At 45.0% G+C, this 27,684-nt stretch overlaps 1 protein-coding gene across 1 annotated transcript in view; it reads left to right on the forward strand.

Annotated features, from left to right (window-relative positions):
- Positions 1-27,684, forward strand: part of cdh23 (cadherin-related 23) — a 767,458-nt gene that overhangs the window by 140,898 nt on the left and 598,876 nt on the right. The window contains exons 4-5 of the mRNA XM_080215942.1: positions 17,342-17,484; positions 24,179-24,226. Coding sequence (XP_080072068.1) covers positions 17,342-17,484; positions 24,179-24,226 — 191 coding nt within the window. The remainder of the gene's footprint in view (positions 1-17,341; positions 17,485-24,178; positions 24,227-27,684) is intronic.

Here is a 27,684-nt window from a genome sequence, read left to right on the forward strand (position 1 = left end):
CACTGCATTCAAGGGGCTGCCAAGGTTGCCTAGCTAAGTGACTACACTTCAGATTAATGCGTGTAAAGAACATTGAGCAGTTACCCTGATGTGATGAAGCACCATAAGAGGGCTGTTCTTGTATTCTGTGTGTTGCTGTGTTTTACACAAAGTGCTGCTTAAACTTTTCAGATCAAATGAATTATTTGAATGTTGTGGGCAGCAGTGCCTGAAGTATTCAATGGTCAAAGTTGCAGGGTTACAAAGAGCTTGACATGAAATAATAACAGCACAGAAAGAGGCCATTCATTATGTCGTGTCTACAAGACTAATCATAGAAACTGTACAGTGCAGAAGGAGGCCATTCGGCCCATCGAGTCTGCACTGACAACAATCCCATCCCAGGCCCTATCCCCACACATTTACCCAGCTAATCCCTCTAACACACACATCCTGAAACACTAAGGGGCAATTTAGCGTGGCCAATCAACCTAACCTGCACATCTTTGGACTGTGGGAGGAAACCCACACAGACCCCAGTTATCTAACTTATCCAAACTCGCACACCCCAACTCCCTCTGCCCTTTCCCTGTAACCCTGCAGTTTAGCTTCCTCTGTGACATTCATGTAGCTTTTTGAGTTGTTTTTAATTCATGCTGTCAGCCTTGGGTGATGTCATTGTTGGGAGGAGAAAAAAAACTCTGGGCAGGTCAGGTGACAGGGATTTCCGTTTGAGTTTAAGCTGCAGGTTTGAGTTTGAGTTTTAGTTTTAGAAGTGACAGAAAGCTAAAAAGAAGTGCTTTCCCCCTCTCCCTGCTGTTTTGAAAATTCTGTTGGTTAGCTGAAAACTGATCTCGTTTTCCTGAAGAGTGAAAACCTGCTGTTGTTTGGGGCTGGACCAGAGTGTCTCTGGTGTTTTGGGGAGCTGTCTTGTCTTCAAGCTGTTCTGAGTCTCAAGAACGTTTGAATGCAGAATTCAATTAATGGCCTCAATCCCAGTATCACCTGAGTATTAGTCTATGCTGTGTTAAACCTGTGAAAAGGGTCTTTTGTTCAAAGGTTGGTTTTGATTGGGACAGCTTATATATATATTCATTAATGTATATATACATTATTGTGGTTTTGCTTTCATTTGTACTTGATCAAAGTTCTTGCTGATTTTCTTGCTTTACATGTTAACAATATGCTTAAACTTCTTTTTGGTAAAAGCTCCCTAGTGGGTCAATTGGATCACACTTGATGTGAAACCTATTATGCTTATCCTAGCCAAATTCAAAAGCCAAGACTTATGATTCAGGTGGACTCCATAAATTACTTTGGAGTTTCGAACTTGAACCATAACATCTTCAGTGCCTCACCAATTTCCTTTTTGAAAGCCAGTTGAATCTGTCTGCACCACACTAGGGTAGTGCTTTCCAGATCCTAACTGCACAAAAATTACTTTCCTGATGTTGCCATTGCTGCTTCTGTCATACAGCCTCAATCGGTGTCCTTTGTCTTTCAATCTTTCCACCAGTGGGAACAGGCCTGTCCTATCCACTTTGCCTAACCCCTTACAATTTTGAACAACTGTCAAATCTCCTCTCCACCTTCTCATCTCCAAGGAGAACAGCCTCAGCTTCTCCAGTCTCTCCGTGTAATTGTACCCTGGAGCCACTCTTGTAAACCTTTTCTGCACTTTCTCTGTAAAGCTCCGCATTCTTTCCAAAGTGCAGCTGCCCAGAATTGAACACACTTCTCCGGTTGAAGCTGAATCATTTGTTTTAAATGTGTTCATTTATAGCTTCCTTGCATCTGCGTTCTGTGCCTCCTGTTTATAAAGCCCAGGGTCCCAAATTGTATTTAACCAATTTCTCAACGTGCCCTGTCACCTTCAATGATTTGTGCTTCATCTGTTCCAGTATCCCATTTTAAAATGTTGCCTATTCAATTATGCGGCCTCTCATTTTTTCCTAAATCACTTGGGCTTCTCTGCATTAAACGTGATCTATCACTTGTCTGCCTATTCTGCATTCCTCCCCACCTCCCCCCCCCCCCCCCCACCCAAAATCTCTTGTCCTCTTGATAGCTATAGAAACTATTAGGGGTGGCACAGTGGTTAGCACTGCTGTCTCTCAGCACCAGCGACCCAGGTTCGACTCCTGGCTTGGATCACTGTCTCTGTGGAGTTTGCACATTCTCACCGTCTCTGTGTGGGTTTCCTCTAGGTGCTCCAGTTTCCTTCCACATTCTGAAAGACTGTGCTGGTTAGATGCATTTACCCGAACAGGTGTGGAGTGTGGGTAACTAGGGGAATTACACAGTAACTTCATTGCAGTGTCAATGTAAGCCAGCCTTGTGACTAATAAATAAACGTTACCATTTCACGCCAGAGTTAAATTGATTTCTTACATCACTGAGCCTCTCTTTAGTAGGTGGCACGATGGTACAGTGATTAGTACTGCTGCCTCACAGCACCAGGGACCCCGGTTCTCCAGTTTCCTCCCACAGTCCGAAAGACATATTGGTTAGATGCATTGCCTGTGCTAAGTTCTCCCTCAGCGCACCTGAACAGGCAAATGGGGATTTTTCAAACTAACTTCATTGCAGTGCTAATGCAAGCCTTACTTGTGACACTAATAAATAAACTTTAATGGGTAATTATAAAGTTCTGTTTTACTTGCCCCCGCCCCCAAATACCTGTGTGGGTATTTTACAGTTTCAAACCGTATTGCATTGATTTTGGTTGCTCTCTGTCTCTGGGAGAGAGAGGACTGTGCTGTACTTCTGTGCAGTTACCTTTTGAAGTTTGAAGCTGTTCCCCACCAGCCTCATTTCATTTTGTGGCTGACAAAAGTGTGAGAAACACTATCTGTGCAAGGTATGCAAAGCCAGCATCTAAAACTAATGCAGAATAAATTCAGGTGAGAAGGTTTCCGGTTCAGGCTGAGACTATTCAATCCTGTTGTGCACGAACTGTCATTTTGTCAGTGTAATCAGTGTGAATCCTACTGCCCACTCCCATTCTGTGGCCTTCCCTTTTTTTTTGCCATTTCAATACCTATCAGCCTTTTCCACTTAAAAGGTTCAGAAGTCTTCTTGATCATACCCAGTGGCAAAACAGTCAACGCTACAAAAATATTCTGCAACGATAAATTTCTCCAAAACCTCACTCTTCTTTTGCTCTCTCGGTGATGATGGTGAGACGGTTTTAAAAATTCTTTTGGGCTTTTTACCAAATTAATCAGGGTTCTGTCGGATTAGAAGTTGCCACTTACACGGAGTGTGCTGAAATTGGATAAATGAGCATCGGGATTCGGGTCTGGCAGCTGGTGTTGTAGAGAGTCCGAGAGGTAACTTGCAAGTCCAAAAGACGGGTGCTGTGGTTTCCTCCCACGGTCCAAAAGATGGGCGGGTTAGGGTGTGTTGGCCATGCTAAATTCTCCCTCAGTGTACCTGAACGGGTGCCGGAGTGTGGCAACTAGGAGATTTTCACAGCAACTTCACTGCAGTGTTAATGTAAGCCTATTTGTGATGCTAATGAATGAATAAATCAAAATTCTGCATTGTGTGAGAGCCCAGCGTGCTTTTGTATCTGAGCAGTGGGTGTGAAGTGTCTAGGAGTTGAATTGCCGTGATAGTCTCTATTCCAGTCCCTGTTCCAGCAACCAACTTTTATTTTCTTATGTTTTTGTAACAGCATTGGATATGTTGATAAAATGAGCTGAGGTTTGTATGGAAGGAAGATACATGCACAGAGATGTTGGCTGAATGACCAGACACTGTGCTTAAATACTATTTCACACCGTGTTAAATTGATTTCTTATCATCAGTGATTCGGCAAGCAAGTCATGTTGTGCTTTACCCTTCACGCGTTCCATCTTTTATAATTAAAAAGAGATGTTCAATAAACCTCCTCTCAGCTTTTTTGGTTCAATGGGTGTGATCCCAGTATCTCGACACTCTCGTGCTTCCAGCTATTGCTTTTCTCTTGTTTCGGACTCGAGTACTGGATGTTGCCAATAATCTTAACAACGAGGTGTCTCGTTCTGTTCAGTGGAAGGACTCTAGCCTGGGAGTCAGATTATTGTGACCCAAACAGACTCGATCTCTTGTTTGCAGTACTTGAAGGAGTGCTGCATTGTTTGTGGTGCCGTTTTCTCACAGTGCTAAAAGGAACAAGCTGTGTTTCCTAGCAGCCCACCTCCATTTCAGAATGGAGCTGTGGAGAACTTTGAGTGCCTCTCTTTCTCACCCTCCCTCTCTTGCTGCTGCTCTTTCTCCTGTTTATATCTCTCTCTCTCTTTCTCGCTGTTTCACTCACCGCTTTGCTGTGGCTCACATTTTCTCTCTCTCACCTTTGTATTTTCTGTTGTTATGACAGTGGATGCCACCATCTTCCAGCTTTGATTGCTGACAGAAGTTGCTAAATAAATAGATTTACCCAGTCACGAGGTGGTCACTGAGATGGGTGGCACAGTGGTTAGCACTGCTGCCTCGCAATGCTGGGGACCTGGGTTCTATCCTGGCCTTGGCTCACTGTCTGTATGGAGTTTGCACATTTTCCCCATGTCTGCGTGGGTTTCCTCCAGGTGCTCCAGTTTCCTCCCACAGTCCAAAGATGTGCAGGTTAGGTTGATTGGCTGTGCTAAATTAACCCTAGTGTCAAAGGGATGAGCAGAGTAAATATGTGGGCTTATGGGAAAAGAGCCTGGGTGGGACGATGGGTGCCAGCTCAATGGGTTGAATGGCCTCCTTCTGCACTTTAGGGATTCTATGAAATCTACAACTCCCTTTTTAAGGGGCATCTTGACAAATACATGAATAGGATGGGAATAAAGGGATATGGTCCTAGGAAGGATAGAGGGTTTTAGTTCAGCCATGCTGCATGTTGGGTACAGGCTTGGAGGGCTGAAGGGCCTGTTCCTGTGTTGTAATTTTCTTCATTCTTTGTTCTTTGTACAAAATTTCCGAAAGTTTGGGAGATGTGTACTTGATATTGGAAGAAGACCGGTAAACTGATGAAAGGTAATGTCACACATCATGGTAAGATTGAGGGGGAGATATTGGGGGAAGTGATTTGAGTTGTTTTGTCTGAGGTAGCTGCAAGTTGGAGCTACCACCTCCCAGACCCTGGAATACTTTTCAAGTATTTATCTAATGCTCCCAAATGCCGTGAGTCACTTGGCTTCAATTGTCAGATGGAATGAATTCTGTTGTCTAAAATACTCCTAGCATGAAACACTCCCCTTTTCTGCTAATCCTAAATTGAAGGCCCTTTGTATAAATTCAAGCCTGGCTCTGTTTCAGGTGGTTAGTCTTTTTTAAGCTCCCACACACCCCCTGACATGACTAAGATTGTCCTGTGAAATGCCTCGGGACATTATTCCTCACTGCAGCTAAAAGGACCCATTTAAAGGCAGATTGTTGCTTGTTCGTGTTGAGTAGGCTAGATTGACACTGCAATGAAAATCCCCTAGTCGCCACACTCCAGCGCCTGTTCGGGTACACTGAGAGAGAATTTAGTATGGACAATGCACCTAGCCAGCGTGTCTTTCAGACTGCGAGAGTTGTTGTATAAGCTGACCCATCCCCGTGTCCTTGTGTTGACATGTTCTGTTAATTTATGGATTAGCTTTAATGGAGAGCGGTTTGAATTTGGCAAGTCTCCAACATGGTGGGGGGGGGAGGCAAATTATCAGATGGGACGCTGGATTTGTACATGAGGGAGCTGGGAATGGAAGGCAGCGTTGATGGAGTTAGCAGGGGAAGAGCTGGGCCAGGTGGCCTGATTCCATGCTATTATAACCCCTGTGTAATTACACAGGGAACACGCTGATGGGAGGGTGCGGGCAGAAAGGGATGATCTGTCACCTCTCTGACCCCCTGTATGTTGAAGCATTGTAACTTTAAATCGGTGAAATGTAAGGTGTTCTTTGTGTTATTCTGAACAGCGGGAGATGGAAGTTGCAGCATCGCTCACTGAATGATAACACGCTGGTGTCATGCCAGATTTCAAGTTCAAACACATCTACTTGGCACTGCCCCAAAACAGCATCGACTGCTTTTTCATAATTTAAATGCGAAAAGAAAATTGCAGGATTTTGAAAAAAAAGCTACTAACGTAAATTGGAGCTCCTCATTATAAACCCATATATAGGAACAGTCAATTTGTCAATTCGGGTCAAATATATTAACTTTTTCCACATTGGAAGCGATCCTAAATTGTGCACAGCATTATTCGGAAAATACAGTGCGAGCATTGGGAGTTTGTTTGTGCTGCTGGTTTATATATTTATATATATCCTGCTCACAGCTCCCCTGTTCAAAGCCCTGTTCAGTGTTCAAGTTAACAGGAGTTGGAGTTACCTGTCAGCATTGATCTTTCTCAGGCCTAGTGATATTCCGGTGGGATAGGAACTTTCGGCAATAGTGCACAGACTTACATGCGCTAGGTCCAACTGTCAGATTTTTTGCCTTTTACAAAGGTTTTTGATGTGTTTGGAGGTCAGAATGCCTGGGGGGAGGATAACCTGACACAGGTACTAGCCTACATTTCTCAGTGATGTTTCTGGGTGGGGCCATTTAGCTTCCCAAGCCGAGAACAGATGGCGATGCCTTTTCATCTTCTGCCTTGCATCTTCCTCGGTCTGGGGAGAGAGTGTGCTGACAGACCCAGGGGGCTCCGTTATCAAAACACAGGTTGATGAAGTTTCTGTTTCTGCAGTACTTCTGATCTCACTTCTAGCGGGACTCAAGGTTCGATCGGAGCTTTGGTGAGCTGGGCCGTGGCTTCTGTGGCCCATTGTCAGTGAAGATTTGGGAGCCAGAGGTGTGCTTGGAGACTGGAGAGCTCTATCCTTGGCTGTTGTATGTGCCAGGGCCACTGAACTCTCATTTGGACTGATGAGTGGCAAGTAACATGTGCAGCGCACAAGTGCCTGACAATGGCCATCTCTAGCCAGGAGTGACCTAACCATTTCCTCTTGGGGCCGTTGATGTGAAACCTATGTGGGCCAGCCTTATACTGTGGCTACAAGAGCAGGTCAGAGGCTGAGAATCCTACAGAGAATGAATCAACTTCAACTCAGCCAAAGCCTGTCCATCATCTGCAAGGCACAAGTCAGGAGTGTGGAGTACTGTCCACTTGTCTGGACGAGTGCAGCTCCAACTTAACACCATCCAGGACAAAAAGCAGCCCTGTTTGATTGGCACCCCATCCATCTCTTTCAATCTTCACTCCTGCCAGCACCATCTACAAGGTGCACTGCAGTAACTCACCAAGGTTCCTTGGCTAACAACTTTTGAACTCGTGACTTCCCCCAGCTAGGAGGACAAAGGCAGCACCCAAAGTTCCCCTCCAAGTTGCATCCTGACTTGAAAATATATCGTTGTTCCTTCATCGTCGCTGGGTCAAATTCTTGGAACTCCCTATCTAACAGCACATGGACTGCAGCAGTAACCAGTTGTAATGTCAATGAAAGTACGGAGTAAGCAAAACAATGAAAAAAGAAAGCAAAGTTTTGACCCAAAATGTTATGTCAAGATTCAGACACGAGTTGAAGTTTTTTTCAAGTTTGTTTATTATTGTCAGAAATAGGCTTACATTAACACTACAGTGAAGTTGCAGTGAAAATCCCCTAGTCGTCACACTCAGGTGCCTGTTCGAGAATGCTGAGGGAGAATTTAGCACGGCCAATGCAGTTAACCAGCACGTCTTTTAGACTGTGGGAGGATGAGTCAGTAGAAATATGGGAAACAAAGTCTCTTCCAAATAGTAATAAGCAGCATGAGAACTATTCCCATGCATTTGGACAGTACTTGAAGGTGTTGGCTGCCAGCTTGACTGCTATGTGGAAGTTGCCATGCCAGATCCCCCAACCTAAACTGGAAAACTCTGGAATGTAGCTGAGTCCTTGATTCTACTTTGCGAGGTGACAGTGTGAGATGACTTCACAATACCTCCTTTTGAAATGCTTTCTTCCACCAGGAAGATTGGGACATTATCAATGGCCACCAGTTAACGGAAAGAAAAGATCCTTTGTCCTGAAAAATCTGCAGTAACCTTAAAGCATTGTTAGGCAGCGGGTAGCGAAGACAGTTGAACAATACAACAAAACACAGGGCTGCATGTTGGAATTCAACATCGGGTAGCTGCTAAATCAATGGCTGGAATAGACATTTGTCATTTGATATGCGGAACAGTTAGCTGAACCTTGGGTCATTGAGTCCAAAGCATTTAATCAGATGTCGGGTTGCCTACACTGCTAACCCAGTCGCATTTTTTCAACAGAGGCATCCAAGAGGGGTACAGGGGAATGGCACCAAGTCATGATGCTCATTTGAACAGCCAGTACAGACACGATGGGCAGAATGGCATCCTCTTGCACTGTAACAATCCTTTAAAATCCTATGCCAAAATTGCAGAGCTCTTGGACTGGGAACAAGGCAAATCAAGTCGGTTCAGCTGTTACTTTCTGGGGAACGTTGGATTAATGATTGAAGGGAACATGTTCATGGGGTAGTGGGATTAAATGGATGGTGCCACCAAAGAGAGAGAGCTGACACACGATGGGCCAAATGGCCTCCTGTGCTCTCCCATTCTATGAATCCAAAGAAAAGTACAGCACGGGAACAGGTCCTTCCGCCCTCCAAGCCTGCGCCGATCATGATGCCCTAACTAAACTTAAACCACTTGCCCCTACTTGGTCCGTTTCCCTCTATTCTTCCCTGTTTGTGTGTCATCCAGATTCCTTTCGTACGGTGCTAATGTGCCTGCTTCCACCACTGCCTTTGGCAGTGCATTCCAGGCACCGACCACACTCTGCGTGGAAAAACATCCCTCGCACATCTCCCTTTAAACTCCACCACTCTCCGCCTGCACCCCCCCCCCCCCCCAACAACCCCACCTTGAATGTCAGTCGCGCAACTCCACAAATTCAGTATGATGGGGAGCAGTGTAGGAAATTGATGGTAAAGATGCAATGAGGACGCGTTCTGTCTCTCGTGTATCGATTGGGGGGAAAGAATTGCAAATCCCAATTGGTATCGGGACCTTCAAGCTGGCAAACACACCAGCCACGATGCTTCTTCCGGAACCTTCTTCCCTGTCGTCAGTTTTCAGTGTCTGAGTAATGTGCCCACGGAGATCTCTGCTGGAGTTTATGAATGATCTAACTCCAAGGTAATTAATTTAATTTGTATTTATTCTTGTTTGGAATTAACGAGGTGTTTGCGACACTGATGCCCTGCAAGGCATCCACATGGAGTAGCTGTGAAGTTTCCCGCTGCGTGAGACTTCGAGGAGTGTTGAAGGGCTCCATATGCACCTCATTACACAGATAAATATAAAATAAAATTGACGCTGAAAACAGACTTCCACTTTCATCGTTGCTCTTTTCTGCCTCCCTATCAACAGCTTTGATCCTTCAGCCAATAAATTGAGAATGAGAGGAAGAGAAGTCAGTTCCTTTGGCCAGATAGCAGTCCCAAGGGGTGCGGGGTGACCCCCTCAAAAGGCTTTACAACACTCGGGAACAAAATAAAGCTCACCTACTATCCTGATGTGCACCAAGCCCCCTCTGAAGTACTGTAGCATTACATTTACCGTGGGGAGATTTGGATTCTTTCTTGGGGATCTGGGTATCATTGGCAAGGGCAGCATCTTTTTGCCCATCCTTAATTGCCCTTGGATTGGCTTGCTAGGTCGTTTCAGGGGGCAGTTAACAGTCGAGGACCATGTGGGTCTGGAGCCCCCTGTGAAGGTCAGCTTTCCTTCCCTAATAGGCATTAGCGAACCAGTTGGGTTTTGAAGAGGATGAGTTGTCTAATGGTCACTGCTAAAGATTCACAGATTCCCTACAGTGCAGAATGAGGCCCTTCAGCCCATTGAGTCTGTACCGACAACAATCCCACCCAGGCCCTATTCCCATAACCCCACATATTTACCCTGCTAATTCCCTGACACTAGGGTCAATTTAGCATAGCCGATCAACCTAACTCACATATCTTATGAAACTAGCTTTTGATTTTGGATGTTTCTAATTGAATGTATTCATTATATTTATTTAGATTTCACAGCTGCCGTAAGTGGGATTTGAGCCATTATCCCCATTGCATTGGCCTGAGCTGCTGGATTGTAGGACCAGTGCCATTCCCACTGCACCTTATTGGTAAAGGGGTGGCACTGCTGCCTCATAGCATCAGGGACCAGGATTCAAAGCCAACCTTGGGTGACTGTGCAGAGTCTGCATGTTCTCCCTGTGTCTGCATGGGTTTCCTTTGGGTGCTCCAGTTTCCCCCCTCAGCCCAATGTATGTGCAGGTTGGGTGGAGTGGCCATAGTAAATACATTATAATACAGGGATAAGGTGGGGTGGGGGGAGAAGTGGGACTGGTTAAGTTGCTCTTTTGGAATGTTGCTACACACTTAGAACATAGAAACATAGAAAAACTACAGCATAAACAGGCCCTTTGGCCTGCAAGTTGTGCCGATTGTATCTCTACCTACTAGGCTTACCTATAACCTGCAATCCTATTAAGTCCCATGTACTCATCCAGAAGTCTCTTAAAAGACCTTAGCGAATTTGCTTCCACCACCCCCAATGGCAGCCAAAACCACTCACCCACCACCCTCCGAGTGAAAAACTTAACCCTGACATCTTTGTACCTACTCCCCAGCACCTTAAACCTGTGTCCTCTTGTAGCAACCATTCCAGCCCTTGAAAAAGCCTCTGAGAATCCACCCGATCTGTACCTCTCAATATCTTATACACGTCTGTCAGGTCCCCTCTCATCCTTCATCTCTCTAAGGAGGAAAGACCGAGCTCCCTCAACGTAGCCTCATAAGGCATACCACCCAATCCAGGCAATATCCTTGTAAATCTCCTCTGCCCCCTTTCAATAGCTTCCACGTCCTCCTTGTAATGAAGCGACTTGATGGGCTGAAGAGCTGCTTCCTGTGTTGTAGGGATGGAATGATTAGATAAAGAAGCAGTTTCCACTGACATTAGATCAGTGACCAAAGCACAATTGGCTGGATGGGTTAATGTTCATTTTCTGTATCAGCTTTAGCTAATTATTGCTAAGGAGAATAATATGGAAACATGATTTTTTTTTTAAAAATGAAAGCATAATGTTGACCTCTTTAAAATGGTTTGTGCTGCTCCTATTACTATCCGTGGCACGGTGGCACACTGGTTAGCACTGCTGCCTCACACCACCAGGGACCCGGGTTCGATTCCCAGCTTGGGTGACTGTCTGGGAGTCTGCATGTTCTTCCCGTCTCTGCATGGGTTTCCTCCGGTTTCCTGCCACAGTCCGAAAGACATACTGGTTAGGAGCATTGGCCGTGCTAAATTCTCCCTCAGTGTACCCGAACAGGCGGTTAGGGGATTTTCACAGTAACTTCATTGCTGTGTTAATGTAAGCCAACTTGTAACTAATAAATAAACTTTAAACTTCATTGACTTCCTCATGGCATCTTAAATGGCTTGGTGTCATGTTTTATTTCTCACTGCTGTGAGACACCTTGTGATGTGGACAAGTCCCCAGGACCGGATGGAATGCATCCGAGGGTTCTGAAAGAAATGGCGGAGGTGATAGTGGATGCCTTGGTGGTTATTTTCCAGACGTCGCTGGATTCGGGGAAGTGCCGGAAGATTGGAAAACAACAGCTGTTGTTTAAGAAGGGTGCCAGGTAAAAGGCAGGGAATTATAGGCCGGTTAGTTTAACGTCTGTTGTAGGTAAAATGTTAGAATCCGTCATCAAGGAGGAAATAGTGAGGCATCTTGAGGGGAACTGCTTGATAGAGCAGACGCAGCACGGTTTCGTTAAAGGGAAGTCGTGTCTGACAAATTTACTGGAGCTCTATGAGGATGTGTCTAGGGCGGTGGACAGAGGAGAGCTGGTGGATGTGGTCTTTCTTGATTTTCAGAAGGCGTTTGACAAGGTACCTCACGAGGTTATTGCAGAAGGTCAGGGGGCATGGAGTTGGGGGTAGGGTGTTAGCGTGGATAAAGGACTGGTTGTCAAATAGGAGGCAGAGAGTGGGGGTCAATGGGTGCTATTCGGATTGGTGGATGGTGACTAGTGGAGTGCCCCAGGGGTCGGTGCTGGGGCCTCAGCTATTTACCATTTATATAGATGATCTGGAGGAGGGAACTGAGTGTAGGGTGTCGAAATTTGCTGATGACACCAAGATTGGTGGAAAGGCAAATTGTGCGGAGGGTGTGGAGAGTCTACAGAAGGATCTAGATAGGCTGGGCGAATGGGCCAGGAAATGGCAAATGAAATTTAATGTTGGCAAGTGCGAGGTGGTCCACTTTGGTAGGAATAATGGTAGGAAGGATTATTACTTGCGTGGAGAAAAACTGCAGCAGGCGATGGTGCAGAGGGACCTCGGGGTCCTTGTGCATGAGTCGCAAAAACCCAGCTTGCAGGTGCAGCAGGTGGTCAGGAAGGCGAATGGGATGCTGGCCTTCATAGCGAGGGGGATTGAGTATAAAAGTAGGGAGGTCTTGCTGCGGCTGTATAGGGCATTGGTGAGGCCGCAGCTGGAGTACTGTGTGCAGTTTTGGGCGCCGTACTTACGCAAGGATATTTTAGCCTTGGAGGGAGTGCAGAGGAGGTTTACTAGGATGATGCTGGAGTTGAGGGGGTTGAGCTATGAGGAGAGGCTGAATAAAGTTAGGCTTGTACTCGTTAGAGTTTAGAAGAATGAGGGGAGATCGCATTGAGACGTATAAGATGATGAATGGGATGGATAGGATAGAGGTGGAGAGACTCTTCCCACTCAGAAAGGATAGTAGGACTAGGGGGCACAGCCTCAAGATAAAGGGGGGGGTGGTTTAGAACGGAGTTGAGGAACTTCTTCACTCAAAGGGTGGTGAATCTCTGGAATTCTCTGCCCATTGAAGTGGTGGAGGCTACCTCGCTAAATATTTTTAAGACACGGGTTGATGGGTTTTTGATGAGAGAGGGGATTAAGGGTTATGGGGAGGGGGCGGGAATGTGGAACTGAGCCACGACAGATCAGCCACGACAGATCAGCCATGATCTTATTGAATGGCGGGGCAGGCTCGAAGGGCTAGTTGGCCTACTCCTGCTCCTATTTCTTATGGTCTTATGTTTTATTATGCTAACTCTAGCTTGAACTGAACTGTTTCTCTCTGCTACAAACCTATCTCCTCCGATCAACCTCATCAACACATGACCCTGTCAATCAACCGAATCAAAAACCCCATGGGAAACCTTCATCTATAAACAAAAATCCATTAGCTCTATCCTAAGTAAACGCTACTTGGCTAAAATGAGTAATTATTCTGTTCTCTCAGTATCTGAGCTGTATTTATACCAAACATACCTACCGCCTATCACATGAAGCTGAATTTTAAAACACTCCCCTTAAACATAAATATATCAATCACACACTGTCATCACATTACAGCAAATTGCAATAAACAGGAAGCAGTACTCAGTCAGTTTTGACAATGTTTATTGTCTTGCTGATCGAAGGATCTGATTTCACCATTGAGTTATACCTGTTTTTGGGCACAAAAACTTGGTAAAGTTGGGCATGAGGTGAATAGAGCAATCTGAGCCCCTGTCCACTCAGATCCCCACTTTACCAAAGTCTGAAAAGGCCACAGTCAGGACTACACCTGAAATGGATGCAACATCAATTTAAATGAATTTGCACGCATTTAAATTGACTTAATGAGCTGACACTGAAACTTACCGGCATTTCCCCCTTTACCATCACGTTCGCCAATCCCGATTCAGGGTGAAACAGACATGCTCGGCAAAGATCTGTTTTAGGCGCTCCAGCTTCTGAAGAGGTAAGTTGAGAGCTTCGGGTGGTTCTCTGATTCAGACCGGTGGTGAAGGGGACGGGGAGGGGGAGGCGGACCAGATCATTCTCCTGCAGAGGGAGGGGGAGGAGGGAGACCCAATTATTGCCTGTTTTTGGGAGAGTAGGGGGAGGGGGCCGCATGTATCTCTGGGAGGAGGGGGGCCAGATCATTTGCTGGTTTGGTGGGCGGGGGGGAAAGAGGAGGAGGGGAGGCTCGATCGTTCTCCAATGGTTGGTGGGGCGGGGGCGGGTGGTGGGAGAGGAGGGAGGCTCGATCGTTCTGAGGGGGGTTGCAGGAGCAGGGGGTTTGGATGATCGGTTGTGGGGGGGGAGGGGGGAGGTGGAGTGGGGCAGGGTGTCATGATCAATCTGGATAGAGGGTTTTGGATAAGGCAGACAATTATGTTGTGGGGGTGGGGCAATGTCTGGGGGGGGTGGGGTGGGGGTGGCATCATTCCCAGGTCACTTTATCTGCTTCTTTTGGCCTGGGAGCAATGTGGCAGGGGGATGTTTTTCAATTTGTTTTTTTACTGCCCATGTGCAGTTGAAGGCTCCAATTGGAGTTGCAGTTTTTCGGGAGCGATAAGCCCCGTTCACAGCACGGATTCAGACCCGCGACTCTTTCTCAGGCTGAGTGTGTGTGGGGGGGGTGTGCCTGAGCGCTGATTTCCAAGTCGGATCTGAATTACACCAAATTCAGCATTTAGAATCAATGTGGTCAAATTGGCCCCTAACTGGCACTTTAATACTCAGGATTACTGTTAATGTGCTAATGAGAAAAGGGCAAAAGGGTTTGTCAAAATTGAAAATTACTTTGAAGCTTGCTTAAATATATCTGCAAGTTTTGATGCCAGCTAATCCAACATCTGAGCGCAGAGTTAAATAAAACCATGCAGAAGCTGGGCTAATTGAAATCCAAGATTTAAAAAGCAATAAGCCACATTTGTTTAGCATTTCTCTGAAGCTGTGCAATTAACTGTATAATCCATTAAGTATCTTGTGAACATTTTCTGCCTTTGTCCTCACTTGATGTTGATTGCAATCCAGTCTGTTGATTGCTATTTTCTTTTTTGCAACATAATGTTATGGAATTATTAGCGAGTAACATTTACCGTGCAGCGAAACTTCAGAGATGGGAAGCCAACTCTGATTGGACACCTCCCTGGATGGTTGGCAGTGCTTCAAGTTTATTCATTAGCGCCACAAGCAATGATGTTGCAGCGAAGTTATTGTGAAAAATCCCCCACTTTGCCACACTCTGGTGCCAGTTCGGGTACGCTGAGGGAGAATTTAGCAAGGCCAATGTACCTAATCAGTGCGTCTCTCAGACTGTGGGAGGAAACCTTCAGCAACATCTGTTCAACAGTTACTCATTTTTCAAAAACTGTTGTTGGTGTTGTTGCAGGATGGAGGGGAGGGTGGAAAAGAGGGAAGAAAGGAAGGTGGGGTGTGGGGAAAGAAAAAGAACGAAGAGGAGAAGTTCCGTGTGTGTGTGTGGAGGGGGGGAGGTGCAGGGGCCTGCTAAGTGTATGTTAATATACTTAAAAAGGGTTCCTGTCATTACATGGTGGCAATCTCATTATGTCCTTTGTGGGGGTTGGGAGCAATAGAATGGGGAAACCCCCTTAGCGGGAAAGCTGTTTTGGGATTCCCCACCCTGCCATTTCCACCTGCCAAAATTAAGGAAGGAAAATCAGGTCCTAATGTATTTTAGTTTCTCTGTCATTTCCTCTTCCCCATTTTATATTCCCCTGACTCTGACGTAATGAAGTTGTTTTTGCTCTCTTTACGTCCCGGTCGAAGCTTTTGTGGTTAATTTTTGTTTGTCTAGTATACTCTTCTTCTATTTTCCCCTCCTTTATCAGTTTCTAGGTCCTCCTTTCGCTGAATCCTAAAACGTTTCCCATCCTCGGGCTTGTTACTTTATTGACACATTTACATGCCTCTTCCTTTGATCTAATAAAATCCTTGGATTATTTAGTTAGCCGCGGTTGGATCACTTTTCCTGCTGGATGTGTGTGCCACAGAGGAATGTGAATATGTTGTAAACGGTTTACTAATTCTTTCCATGCTAGCCATTGCCTGCGTACCTTCACACTTTCTAATTCATTTTCCCAGCCTACCACAGTCAAACTGCCCCTCATATCTTTGTAGTTTCCTTTGTTTAGATTGAAGGCCCTGGTTTCAGGTTGAGCTGTGTCGCTTCCTAACTTAATGTAGAATTCCTCTCGTTATGGTTACTCTTCCCTAAAGACGTCTTTAAAGCTAGCATGTTAATTAGCCCTTTCTCAATGCAAAACACTAGACCTAAAGTAGTCCCTTCCCTAGTTGGTTCCTTAACATTCTGTTCTAGAAAACCATCTTGCGTACATTCCAGGCCTCCGATTCCCCCCGACTGCTCCCAACCCTCCTGAAGCTTGTCAGTGACACAAAAATAGGGGGGAAGGCAAGTGGTGAGGATGACAGAGTGTCTACAGAGGGATATAGACAGGTTAAGTGAGTGGGCAAAAAAGCTTGGCCAATGGAACGCAATGTAGGAAAATGTGAAGTTATGCACTTGGGTAGGAAGAATAAAGGAGCTGCATATTATTTAAATGGAGAAAGACTGCAGAAAGCTGCAGCGTGGGAATTTGGGGTCCTCGTGCACAAATCACCAAAAACTAGCATGCAAGTTCAGGTAATAGGGAAGGCAGATGGAACATTGGCAAAAGGGCTGGCGTATAAAAATAAGGAAGTCGAACTAAAATTATACAAGGCACTGGTTAGAATTTGGCCACATCTGGAATATTATGAACAGTGTTGGATTTCTTATCTAAGAAAAGATATATACTGGTATTAGAGGCAGTTCGGAGAAGGTTCATTCGATTGATATTAGCATGGAAGGATTTTTGTGAGAGGAGAGATTGGGCCTGTACTCATTGGAATTTTGAAGAATGAGAGGTGACCTTATTAAGACCTATGGGTTTCTGAAGGGACTTGACAGGGTAGGTGCTGAGAGGTTGTTTCTCCCTTGTGGGAGAATCTAGGGCCAGAGGGCATAACCTCAAATAGGTAACCCCTTCTAAGACCCTTCTAATGAGGAGGAAATCCTTCTCACAAGGGTAGCGAATCTGTGGAACTCTTTACTGCAGAGGGCTATAGAGGCTGGGTATTAAATATGCTCAAGGCTGAGAGAGAGATACTAATCAGTAAGGGAATTGAGGGTTATCAGAATAGGGCAGGAAAGTGGAATAGAACATCATCAGATCAGTCTCAATCTCATTGAATGGCGGGGCAGACTCAATGGGCTGAATGGCCCACGATTCATGATTTCTCTAAGACTAAAGTTTGAGAAAATGCTTACATAGTCTGTTTGAATTATAGTACTCTGTCTCTCCTGCTCTCCCTCTTCTTCTCTCTCTCTCTCTCTCACAGACAAATAAATCTTGCATGAGTTCGATTATAGCAGAGCATCTAACCACTCTCTTCCCAGCTTGTTTTAAGATGTTCCAGAATCGCCGACTCATATTTTCCTTTTTGATGTACCTATAGGTTCCTCCATTACAAAACTGTGGGCAAGGGATCCGGACAACGATACACTTGTGTTTGGCGTCGTTGGGGAAGAAGCCAGCAAGTACTTCGCGGTGGAGAGTGAGACGGGGGTTGTGTGGCTTCGCCAGCCCCTGGATAGAGAGGTAATTTGATCGCTGTTGGTGAGGCTGGAGGCACAGTAAAACGCGAGACCTTGCATCATAATGCAGGTCTCATTGTAGGGTGCAGTGATTTATCTTAACTAAGGAATCTATTAATTAAGCAACATTCAGCCCTTGAGAATAAATTACTGCCAATTTAATCTGATGATTTGCAGTGAGTAATAGTCATCAATTCGATAGAAAAACAAATGTCCACTAATTGGCAGTAATAGACTCCCACAAGTGCCTTGTAGTAATTCAGTTGTATTTTACAGTGGATTAACATGGTATGTGACTTCCATCATTCCTTTTGCCTGCGTTTCTTAATGGCCAATATCAGCGTAAGCTTGGTTCTTCAAACTGTCCTCAAGGATATATGATTATCTTGCATAGCTTAACTGTCCCATGTTAGGGTGATATATTCAATAATTGTCATAGAATTCTTGCCGTACTGAAGGAGGCCATTCAGCCCATTGAGCCTGCAGCGATGACAATTCCACTCAGGCCTGATCCCCGTTAGCCCACGTTCTTACCCTGCTAATCCCCCTGATACAAAGAGGCAATTTAGCAGTCGATCAAACTAACCCCCACATCTTTGGTGTGTGGAAGGAAATCCACGTAGACATGGGAAGAATGTGCATGCTCCACACAGACAGTCACCCGAGGTGGCACAGTGGTAAGCACTACTGCCTCACAGCGCCAGGGACCTGGGTTCGATTCCCAGCCTGGGTCACTGTCTGTGTGAAGTTTGCACATTCTCCCCGTGTCTGTGTGGGTTTCCTTTGGGTGCTCGGGTTTCCTCCCACAGTTGAAAGATGTACAGGTTTGGTTGTTGGCTGTGCTAAATAGACCCTAGTGTCAGGTGAGTTAGTGGGATAAATGGGTAGGGTTGTGGGGATGGGGTCCAGGTGGGATTGTGGTTGGTGCAGACACAATGGGCCAACTGGCCATCTCCTGTATTGTAGGGATTCTATAGATGGAATTGAACCCAGATTCCTGGTGCTGAGAGGCAGCAGTGCTAACCACTGTACTACCATGCTGCCTATGGGATGCTGCTATTGTGTGGTCAATTTAAATGTGCGAAACCCCTACGAAGATTTTCATCTCTTCCTTTTTCCCCTCCTGTCCCCTCTCTATCTTCTGTGTACATTCCTTATATTCAAACATCCCCCTTTGTGACTGGGATATTGGTGACTTATCGTCCTATTGTTGTCGCAGGGGGAAAGCATGAAGGAATAGAGGAACAGATGGGAGGATTTGGAAAAAATTATGCAGTCTGGGTTTCATTTGGTGGTTTGAGTATATATCCATGTGCTCTAAGACACTTCATATCAGCATCATCATGAACACTGAAACACAGGGTCTAAAAGGCTTGCTAAAGAGGGTTTAAGGAATGTCTTAAAGGAAAGATGAGAGGCAAGGAATTCCCGATGAGGAATTCATCAGGATGAATGAGGAAGGAATTCCCGAGCAGCTGAAGATGTGGGTGCCAATCATGGACTGATTAAAATTGAGATGCTAAAGAGGCCAGAACTGTGGGACTGCAGTTGGCACAGAGGAGATCAAAGATTAGGAATTGGCGAGATAATATGAAGGGATTTGAAGACGAGACTGAAGATGTTCAAATTGAGTTGGTTTTAGAACAGGAGCTAATGTTGGTCAGTGAGAGCGTGGCGAGTGAGGGGGTGACAAATGAAGCGGCCCATGGAATTTCAGAGTTATAAATTTCAAAGTTGAAGCCGTGGACTTGGGTTCCCCATAGCTTCAGGTCTTCAGTATTTAACAAGGCTTCTAGTCTTTAACAGAGAATTTATAAAGAGCTGCTTTGAAATCTCTGCTAAACGCATTCAGAATCTGATTTCGCAAAAATGCCCAGAGGTCAGAGCAGGTATGAGGCAGCTCAGACATTAGTAAATCTGCTGGGTCTTTATTCAGCTAACATCTTTCACAGTAATTTATTTCCACACCAGCCTACAATTTATTACAGTACATTGTCTCATGTCTAATAACCGGAGATGTGTGAATATCCAGACATTTTCACCAAATATCAATTTTAATTTAGGAAAAGGAAACTTAGCTGGATAACTCGGTGCCACCAGTGTGGAATCTGACTAGTTACTGGTTTTGCCACTTCACACACCAGCCTATTCCCACTCTTGACTCCAGTCGACCCAACTTGACCCAAACCGCCCCAGCTCGAAATCTGGCGCAGCCTTGGCACTGGGTTTGCCAGTTTTGAGACTCTGTTCCTGTGCCATGTTAATTGGTGTGGAGATGCTGGCGTTGGACTGGGGTAAACACAGTTAGAAGTCTGACAACACCAGGTTTAAGTCCAACTGGTGTATTTGATAGTAAACTCACAAGCTTTCGAGGTTCCCCTCTTTGTCAGGTGAATGGAGAGTTCTGGCCTCAGACAGAGCATATAACAGCACAGACAGTTTACAGATTACTGATTAGAATGTGAATCTTTACACCTCACCTGCTATTCAAGTCTTAAAGTGGCTGACAATGTGAGTGGAAGGAGCATTTAGCCCAGGTTAAAGAGATGTGTATTGTCTCCAGACAGTACAGTAAGTGAGGTTTTGTGAACCCAGGCCTGGGTGAATAGCAGGTTAGGTGTAAAGATCCGCATACTAATCAGTAATCTGTAAACTGTGTGCTGTTATATGCTCTGTCTGAGGCCAGAACACTCCATTCACCTGACGAAGAGGGGAACCTCGAAAGCTCATCATGCTAATTAACTCAACCTGCTATGGTAGGGATTTGAATTGGTGATTTGCAGGTTACACTAGGCGCTGTAACCCCACCGCTCTGAGATACTCCCCCTGCCTATAATATAAAAAATATCTTCTGGCTGCCATGGGTCTCTTGTCACGTTGAGTCTCACCCAATGTTTCTAATCTAACGGCTGCTAATTTAGTGGTAGCGGGTTTGTGATGCTTCTTATTCTCCACTTATACTCGCGCGTTCAAAGCAAGAAATATATCATGTGTCCCATTGCATTCTCTGTCTCTCTCCCTGTGACATGCTGTTGAATGTATTTCATTACTCCAGGTGTAAAGCTGATGGACAGAAGAAATTACCTGTGTTCCATATTTGTAAATTGAATTGGTTGTTGCCATTTGTCATGCCTTTGTTTAGTCCTGCAGTGTGAAAATGGCAGTGCAGTCACTTCTGGAGCTAAATTTCATGCGCCTTATCTGAACGTGTCGAAGAAAAAAGTAGTACGGATTGTAAAATTTCAATCAGCTAAATTCAAAGTCAAAAACAGCAGAACTCTATCAAATACAGTCCTTTGTATAATTTTCAGATTCCAGACTGATTCCGGGGATGGTGGGATTCATGTATGAGGAGGGATTGAGTCAATTAAGATTGTAAACCTATTAAAAGGTAGATAGTCGATATCTTTTCCCAAAGGTAGGGGAGTCTAAAACTAGAAGGCACAGGTTTAAGGTGAGAGGGGAGAGATATAAAAGGGTCCAGAGGGGCAATTTTTTCACACAGACGGTGGCGACTGTTTGGAACAAGCTGCTAAGGGTAGTAGTAGAGGCAGACACAATTTTGTCTTTTAAAAAGCATTGGAATAGTTACATAGATAAAGTGAGTATAGAGGGATATAGGCCAAATGTGGGCAATTGGGATTCGGTTGCCAGCTTGGAAAAAAAAGGGGCAGCAAGGACAAGTTGGGCCAAAAGGCCTGTTTCCACGCTCTAAACCTCTGACTCTGTCTATATATAAAAAAAACAGGATGAGGCAGGGGTAGATGCAGAAAGGGTGATCCCAGTGATGGGGGAGTCCAGAACCAGGAGTCATAGTCTAAGGGCATGGGGTGCATCTTTTAGGACTGAGATCTCTCTCAAAATAAAGGGATATGAGCAACAGGTGGGAGGTGGATTTGGCGCCAGGGAGAGATCAGCCATGATCTGATTAAATGGCAGAGCAGGCTCAAAGGGCTGAATTTGCCAATTTCTGTTCCTGAGTCTTATGCTTCTATGAGATGAGAAATGTCTTCACCTAGAGAGGGGGCGACCTGATAGAAGTCTACAAGATTATGAGGGGCATGGACAGAGTGGATAGTCAGGAGCTTTTTCCCCAGAGTGGAAGAGTCAGTTACTAGGGGGCACAGGTTTAAGGTGCAAGGGACAAGGTTTAAAGGAGATGTATGAGGCAGATTTTTTTTGAGTAGTGGGTGCCTGGGAGGCAAGTAGATACATTGGGGCTTTTAAGGGGCATCGTGACAAATACACGAATAGGATAGGAATACAGGGATATTGTTCCCGGAAGGATAGGGCTTTTAATTCAGTAGGGCAGCATGGTCGGTGCAGGCTCGGAGGGCTGAAGGGCCAGTTCCTGTGCTGTAATTTTCTTTGTTCTGTTTGTTCTTTGAGAGTGGTAATCCTGTGGAATTCGCTACCACAGAAAGCACTTGAGGCAAGCAGGGGGCTTTTCTGGTCCCATTGCAGTGGATGGAGTTTTGGTTGGACACCAATTTCTCCATCCTCACTGGCAGCAGCAGCAGGTCATGACCAGCCGGAGAATTCCAGCCTGTATGTTTGGAGTTGAGTATAGCTCTTGGGGCAAAGGGAATGGAAGGGAAGGTGGGGTCAGGCTGTTGAGTTGGATGATCAGCCATGACCATAATGAATGTGGGAGCAGGCTCAAAGGGCCCAATGGCCTACTCCTGATCCTACTTTCTATCTTTCCATGTTTCTCCCAGCATTAGGTAATAGATTGTAATTAAATTGAATATATGAGGGGAGAAAAAAGTCTTACAGCTTCTCCTTTCCCTGAACACATTGGATTTAATAACAGCCCTCGAATTGGTTTGTAAGTGGGAAGCAATTTGTATCTTGGAAACCGCACTGGAGACAAAGGGCAAGTGTTGTGGGGAGTCTAAATCCTATGGAGGTGTGTGACCACATGGGCAATTTCACTCTTAGTCTTTTAATAAACAGGATGTTCTGTGATTCTGGTCATAGATAGGCAAGTTTATGATGGTGTTTGCTGATTCTTACCTTGGATTATCAAGTGTAATTTAATAAAACATAGGGAGGTTGATAGGATAGATGTGAGGTTATGGGAGATGTTGTGTATGATGTGCCTGCATGCCATTGTAGTGGAAAGGTGCTTGGCAGAGCAGGGGTCAATTTGGGATTGGGAAATAGCAATGCCAGCAGTATGATGTATGGAGTCACCTGGTAATAGACTCGGAGAACGCTTAAGCCAACTTGCATGTGATAAACAGTACCACACAAGACCATATCTGGGATCTGTTACATAGTTTAAGATTAACAAGAGTGGTGATGTTTAAACGTGCAAGTCTCTGGGGTGGATGGTGGCACAGTGGTTAGCACTGTTGTCTCAGAGAATGCCAGGGACCCAGGTTCAATTCCAGCCTCCTTTATTCCCATGTCTGTGTGGGTTTCCACCGGTTTCCTCCCACACTCCAAAGATGTGCAGGTTAGCTATGGTAAATTGCCCCTTAGTGACAGGGAAATAAGCAGGGTAAATGTGGGGAGAGCGCCTGGGTGGGATTGTTGTCGGTGCAGGCTCAATGGGCCAAATGGCCGCCTCCTGCACTGTAGGGATTCAATGAATGCTATTTCTCAAGACATCATTATTGAGACACCTCAACAGGGAACACACAGGGAAGTGGAGTTATGGCCACAATTAAATCAGACATGATCTCCACAAATACTGGAGCAAGCAGGATAGGTCAAATAGCCTATTCCTGAATCCTGTTCTAATGATCTAACAGAACAAAATAACGAACATAGTGATAAAGATAGTTGTTGTAACAGGGAGGTGAAACCTGCAGTTATATACTTACTAATACACTTCAGTGGATTTTGTCAGAATATAGGGAGTATGAAATTTAGACTGTTTAGGAAAATGGATGCTTTGTATTACTTGGTGCTGTGGTTTGCTCTTTTGCTGAATGTTTTAATTAATATGTTACACGCTTAAGATATAAGGTCCTTGATGATGCAAATGTTTCCGGCATCTCTGATTTATAGTTTCACTATTGAAGCAAAGAATTGCTGCATCTGACACACTTTATATCTCATAGATTATAGTCAGTAGGTTTTTAATTTGCTAATAGGATATGATGCATGATGGCACAGTGGTTAGCACTGCTGCCTCCCAGCACCAGGTTGGCTTCCCGATTTGGATCAATGTTTGTACGGAGTCTGAATGTTCTCCCCGTATCTGCCTGGATTTCCGTGGGTGCTCCAGTTTCCTCCCACAGTCCGAAAGATGTGTTGGTTAGGCGCATTGGCTGTGCTAAATTCTCCCTCAGCGTACCTGAACAGGCGCCAGAGTGTGGTGACTATGGAATTTTCATAGTAACTTCATTGCACTGTTAATGTAAGCCTATTTGTGATACTAATAGATAAACACTGTTGGTGAGACTGGCACTTGCTGCCCATCACAAAATGCCCTCAAAGTAGTGATGAGCCACTGCAGTCCGTGTGATAAAGGTGCTTCCAGGGAGCTGGTAGGCTGCAATTTCCAGCATGTTGATCCAACGATATCTTAAAGCAGAATGTTCCGGCCACCTGCTTGAAATGCAATTGGTGTTTGGGGATTGTATTCCGTAATGCTATTTATTTTCTGTGAGAACGCCAAACCACGTACACTTGTTGTTACTCTTAATGGTTGCTGCATCATAACTTCTGAATACTATCTTTTTCAGGAAATTTCAGAACTTCAAGTCGAGTTTTCTGTTAGCGACAAGCAAAGTGTAAGTAACGATTTGTTTTTCTCCAAACTAAAGACTTGAGTAATGTATTTTTTGATTTGATTTATTATCACATAGATACAGTTGAAAGCATTTATTGCGTGCTTCTGCAGACAAAGCCTACCATACATAGAGAAGGAAAGGAGAGGGTGCAGAATGTAGTGTTACAGCCATAGCTAGGGTATAGCGAAAGATCGACTAAATGCAAGGTAGGTCCATTCAAAAGTCTGATAGCAGCAGGGAAGAAGCTGTTCTTAAGTCGGTCAGTACGTGACCTCAGACTTTTGTATTTTGTTTCCGACGGAAGAAGGTGGAAGAGGGACTGGCCAGGGTGTGTGGAGTCCTTGATTATGCTGGCTGCTTCTGCAAGGTAGTGGAAAGTGTAGACAGCCTCAATGGATGGGAGGTTGATTTGCTTGATGGACTAGGCTTCATTCACAACCTGTTGTAGTTCCTTGTGGTCTTGGTACAGAGCAGGAGCCATACCAAGCTGTGATACAACCAGAAAAGATGTTTCCTACAGTGCATCAGCAAATGTTGGTGAGAGAGGTAGTGGAAATGCCAAATTTCCTGAGCCTCTTGAGGAAGCAGAGGTGTTGGTGGGCTTTTTTTAATCTCTAGTGTTGGCATGGGGGGGAACCAGGACTGATTTGTCCCTCACATTTAAAAGAAAGACTCACTTTTTTCATTCTAGTTTGCTAAGTGTGCTTGTGGTGCACTTAGCCCTTTAAAAAGGATTTAGCTATCAATGTGCTAACTATTTTGCCGCCTTGTGACACAGGTGGAATTTTTATAGCCCAAGGTTTTCAGAAACTTGCTTGATTAAAGGAGTTCGGTTGAATTTTTGAACACTTCCCCTGAATTTGACCCCGGTATTTTTGTCCCTGTTCTTCTGAGCTGCCCCAGGTGTTTGCTTGACGGATAGTCGGGGAGGGTGTGGAACAAGGATGTCTATCGTCTGGTTACGTTGACATACCCAATTGTCTTGTATTATTTTCTTTTCACCTTAGTACAGCAACCATTGTGTTGGATTGGCATCCAGAGAATGAATTTGGAAGTCTTGGATCACAAGACCAATAAACTGATCCCATGGTAAAGGTTAGGAAGGCTGCCCATTGCTGAAAGAGTCAACAGTTTCCCCTCACCCTTCGGCATCTGGCTACTTCTTGCCTGTTTCTTGGTGTTTTTTTTTCCTGCCATATCTAACAACTGAAATGGAAGTGTACACAATCCTATGAAGGGACAGTTACAAACAGGGCACTGGAGCATTTTTTACATATCTATCCATGGAATGTGGGTGTCACTGGCTGGGCATTTGGTGCCCATTCCTAATTACCCTTGGATTGGGTGGCTTGCTTGGCCATTTCAGAATCACTGCTGTGAAGCTGGAGCCGTATGTAGGCCAGACCAGGTAAGGACGGCAGACTTCCTTCCCTAAAGGACATTGGTGAACCAAATGTGTTTTTCTGACAATCAACAATGGTTTTGTGGTCAATAGTAGATTTGAAGTTCCCATTTTTTTTTTAGTTGAGAGCGAATTCCACCATCTACTTAGAACTTGAGTGCCAGAGTATTACAGTGGGCATCTGGATTACTGGTCCAGTAACAATACCACTGTGCTCCATCTCCCCTAGAGAAAACGCATTTGCAGAAAATGCAGCATAGAATCCTGCAGTGCAGGAGGAAGTCATTTAGCCCATCGAGTCTGCACTGACCATGATCCCACCCGGGTCCTACTCCCGTAACTCCTCTTGTTTACCCTGCTAATCCCCCTGACACTTGGATAAATTTAGCATGGCCAATCAACCTAACCCACACATCTTTGGACTGCGGGAGGAAACCCACGCAGACACGGGGGGAATGTGCAAACTCCACACAGCCAGTCAGCCATGGCACTACCTCAAGGAACTGCCAAGGTTGGAACATAGAAACTTGAAACAGGAGGAGGCCATTCGGCCCTTCAAGCCTGCTCCGCCATTCATTTTGATCATGGCTGATCGTCGAATTCAATATCCTGATCTCCTGGCTTTTTATTTTTATGGAACTGTTTCTAACAGATGTAGGTCCACAAACATTCACCTTGTTTTGGAGTAAGTCATGTTTTCACAACTGGGTTAATTTTAGAATGAGATGGCAGCTCTGATGTGCTAAAATTGTGTGTTTATAACATCTATCTTCTGGTTGCAGACACTTCCTAAAATCAGTGGGAGAATCTGCAAGAAATGCTTGGCATTTCCACAGTGTGGGCAGCATGTGCTCTGCTGGTGACTGTAAGGCGATGTGTCACCTGTTGACATTTCTGGGAGGCACAGTGGTTAATGCTGCTGCCTCTCAGCGCCAAGGACCCGGGTTCAATTCCGGCCTTGGGTCAACGTCCGTGTGCAGTTTGCGTATTCTCCTCGCGTCTGCGTGGGTTTCCTCCAGATACTCCGGTTTCCTCCCACACTCCAAAGATGTGCGGGTTAGGTTGATTGGCCAGGCTAAATTGACCCTAGTGTGAGAGGATTGGTGGAGTACATATGTGGGAATGGGGCCTGGGTGGGATTGTGGTTGGCGCAGACTTGATGGGCTGAATGGCCTCTTTTTGTACTGTAGGAATGCTATGATCCTAAGGCCACTATAATCCAGCGTCGTTCTTGTATCATTCTATAATTCCACCATCAAATGCCGTGTCCATTGCACAACTTGGTCATTACTCAGTTTAATTACACTGACCTTTCATGCAAAGTGAAGCTGCGTCTCTCTGAGGTGGAAGTTAGTGAGGGAACAATCCTGACCTGGCGCTGGGAGACAGCGTGACAGCAAGAGCTGTGTGGACAACATTAATTCACCACTGCCACATCTTGTATAGGGCAGCATTTTTACATCAGTTTATTCCCTGCAGATCGCTGTAAACATTGGGATAGGAAATGAAAGAGATTGTGATCTCAGTGGACATTTTTAAGGATCTTGTATACTTGTAATAAAATTGTTGTTCTGAAGGTACAAGGAAAAATTGATTCCTCCACTTAGCAGCCAAGTAGTGTTGTGTGCTTTATTCCTATTCTCAGCAAGTTATTGATCTGTGGAACTGAATTGAAACTGTATTTTTCCAAGTATTATCAGGTGTGAGGCATGTAAGGGAAAAAAAACCCACACTTTTTTAAAAAATTATTACACTGAGTATGGGTGTCATTGACAAAACCAGTATTTGTTGTCCATCCCTAACTGCCCTTGAATTGAATGGCTTGCTGGGCTATTTCAGGGGGCAGTTGAGAGTCAGCCACACTGCTGTGGCTCTGGAGTCACATTTAGTAAGAAGTCTCACAACACCAGGTTAAAGTCCAACCAGCTTATTTGATAGTAAACCCACAAGCTCTTGGAAACGGTGTGACGAACACACACCTGACGAAGGAACAGCGTTTCCAAGAGCTTGTGTGTTTACTATCAAATAAACTTATTGGACTTTAACCTGGTGCGAG

Source organism: Carcharhinus amblyrhynchos, chromosome 31, assembly GCF_965287045.1.
Source record: "Carcharhinus amblyrhynchos chromosome 31, sCarAmb.v2.hapA, whole genome shotgun sequence".
NCBI classification, from domain to species: Eukaryota; Metazoa; Chordata; class Chondrichthyes; order Carcharhiniformes; family Carcharhinidae; genus Carcharhinus; species Carcharhinus amblyrhynchos.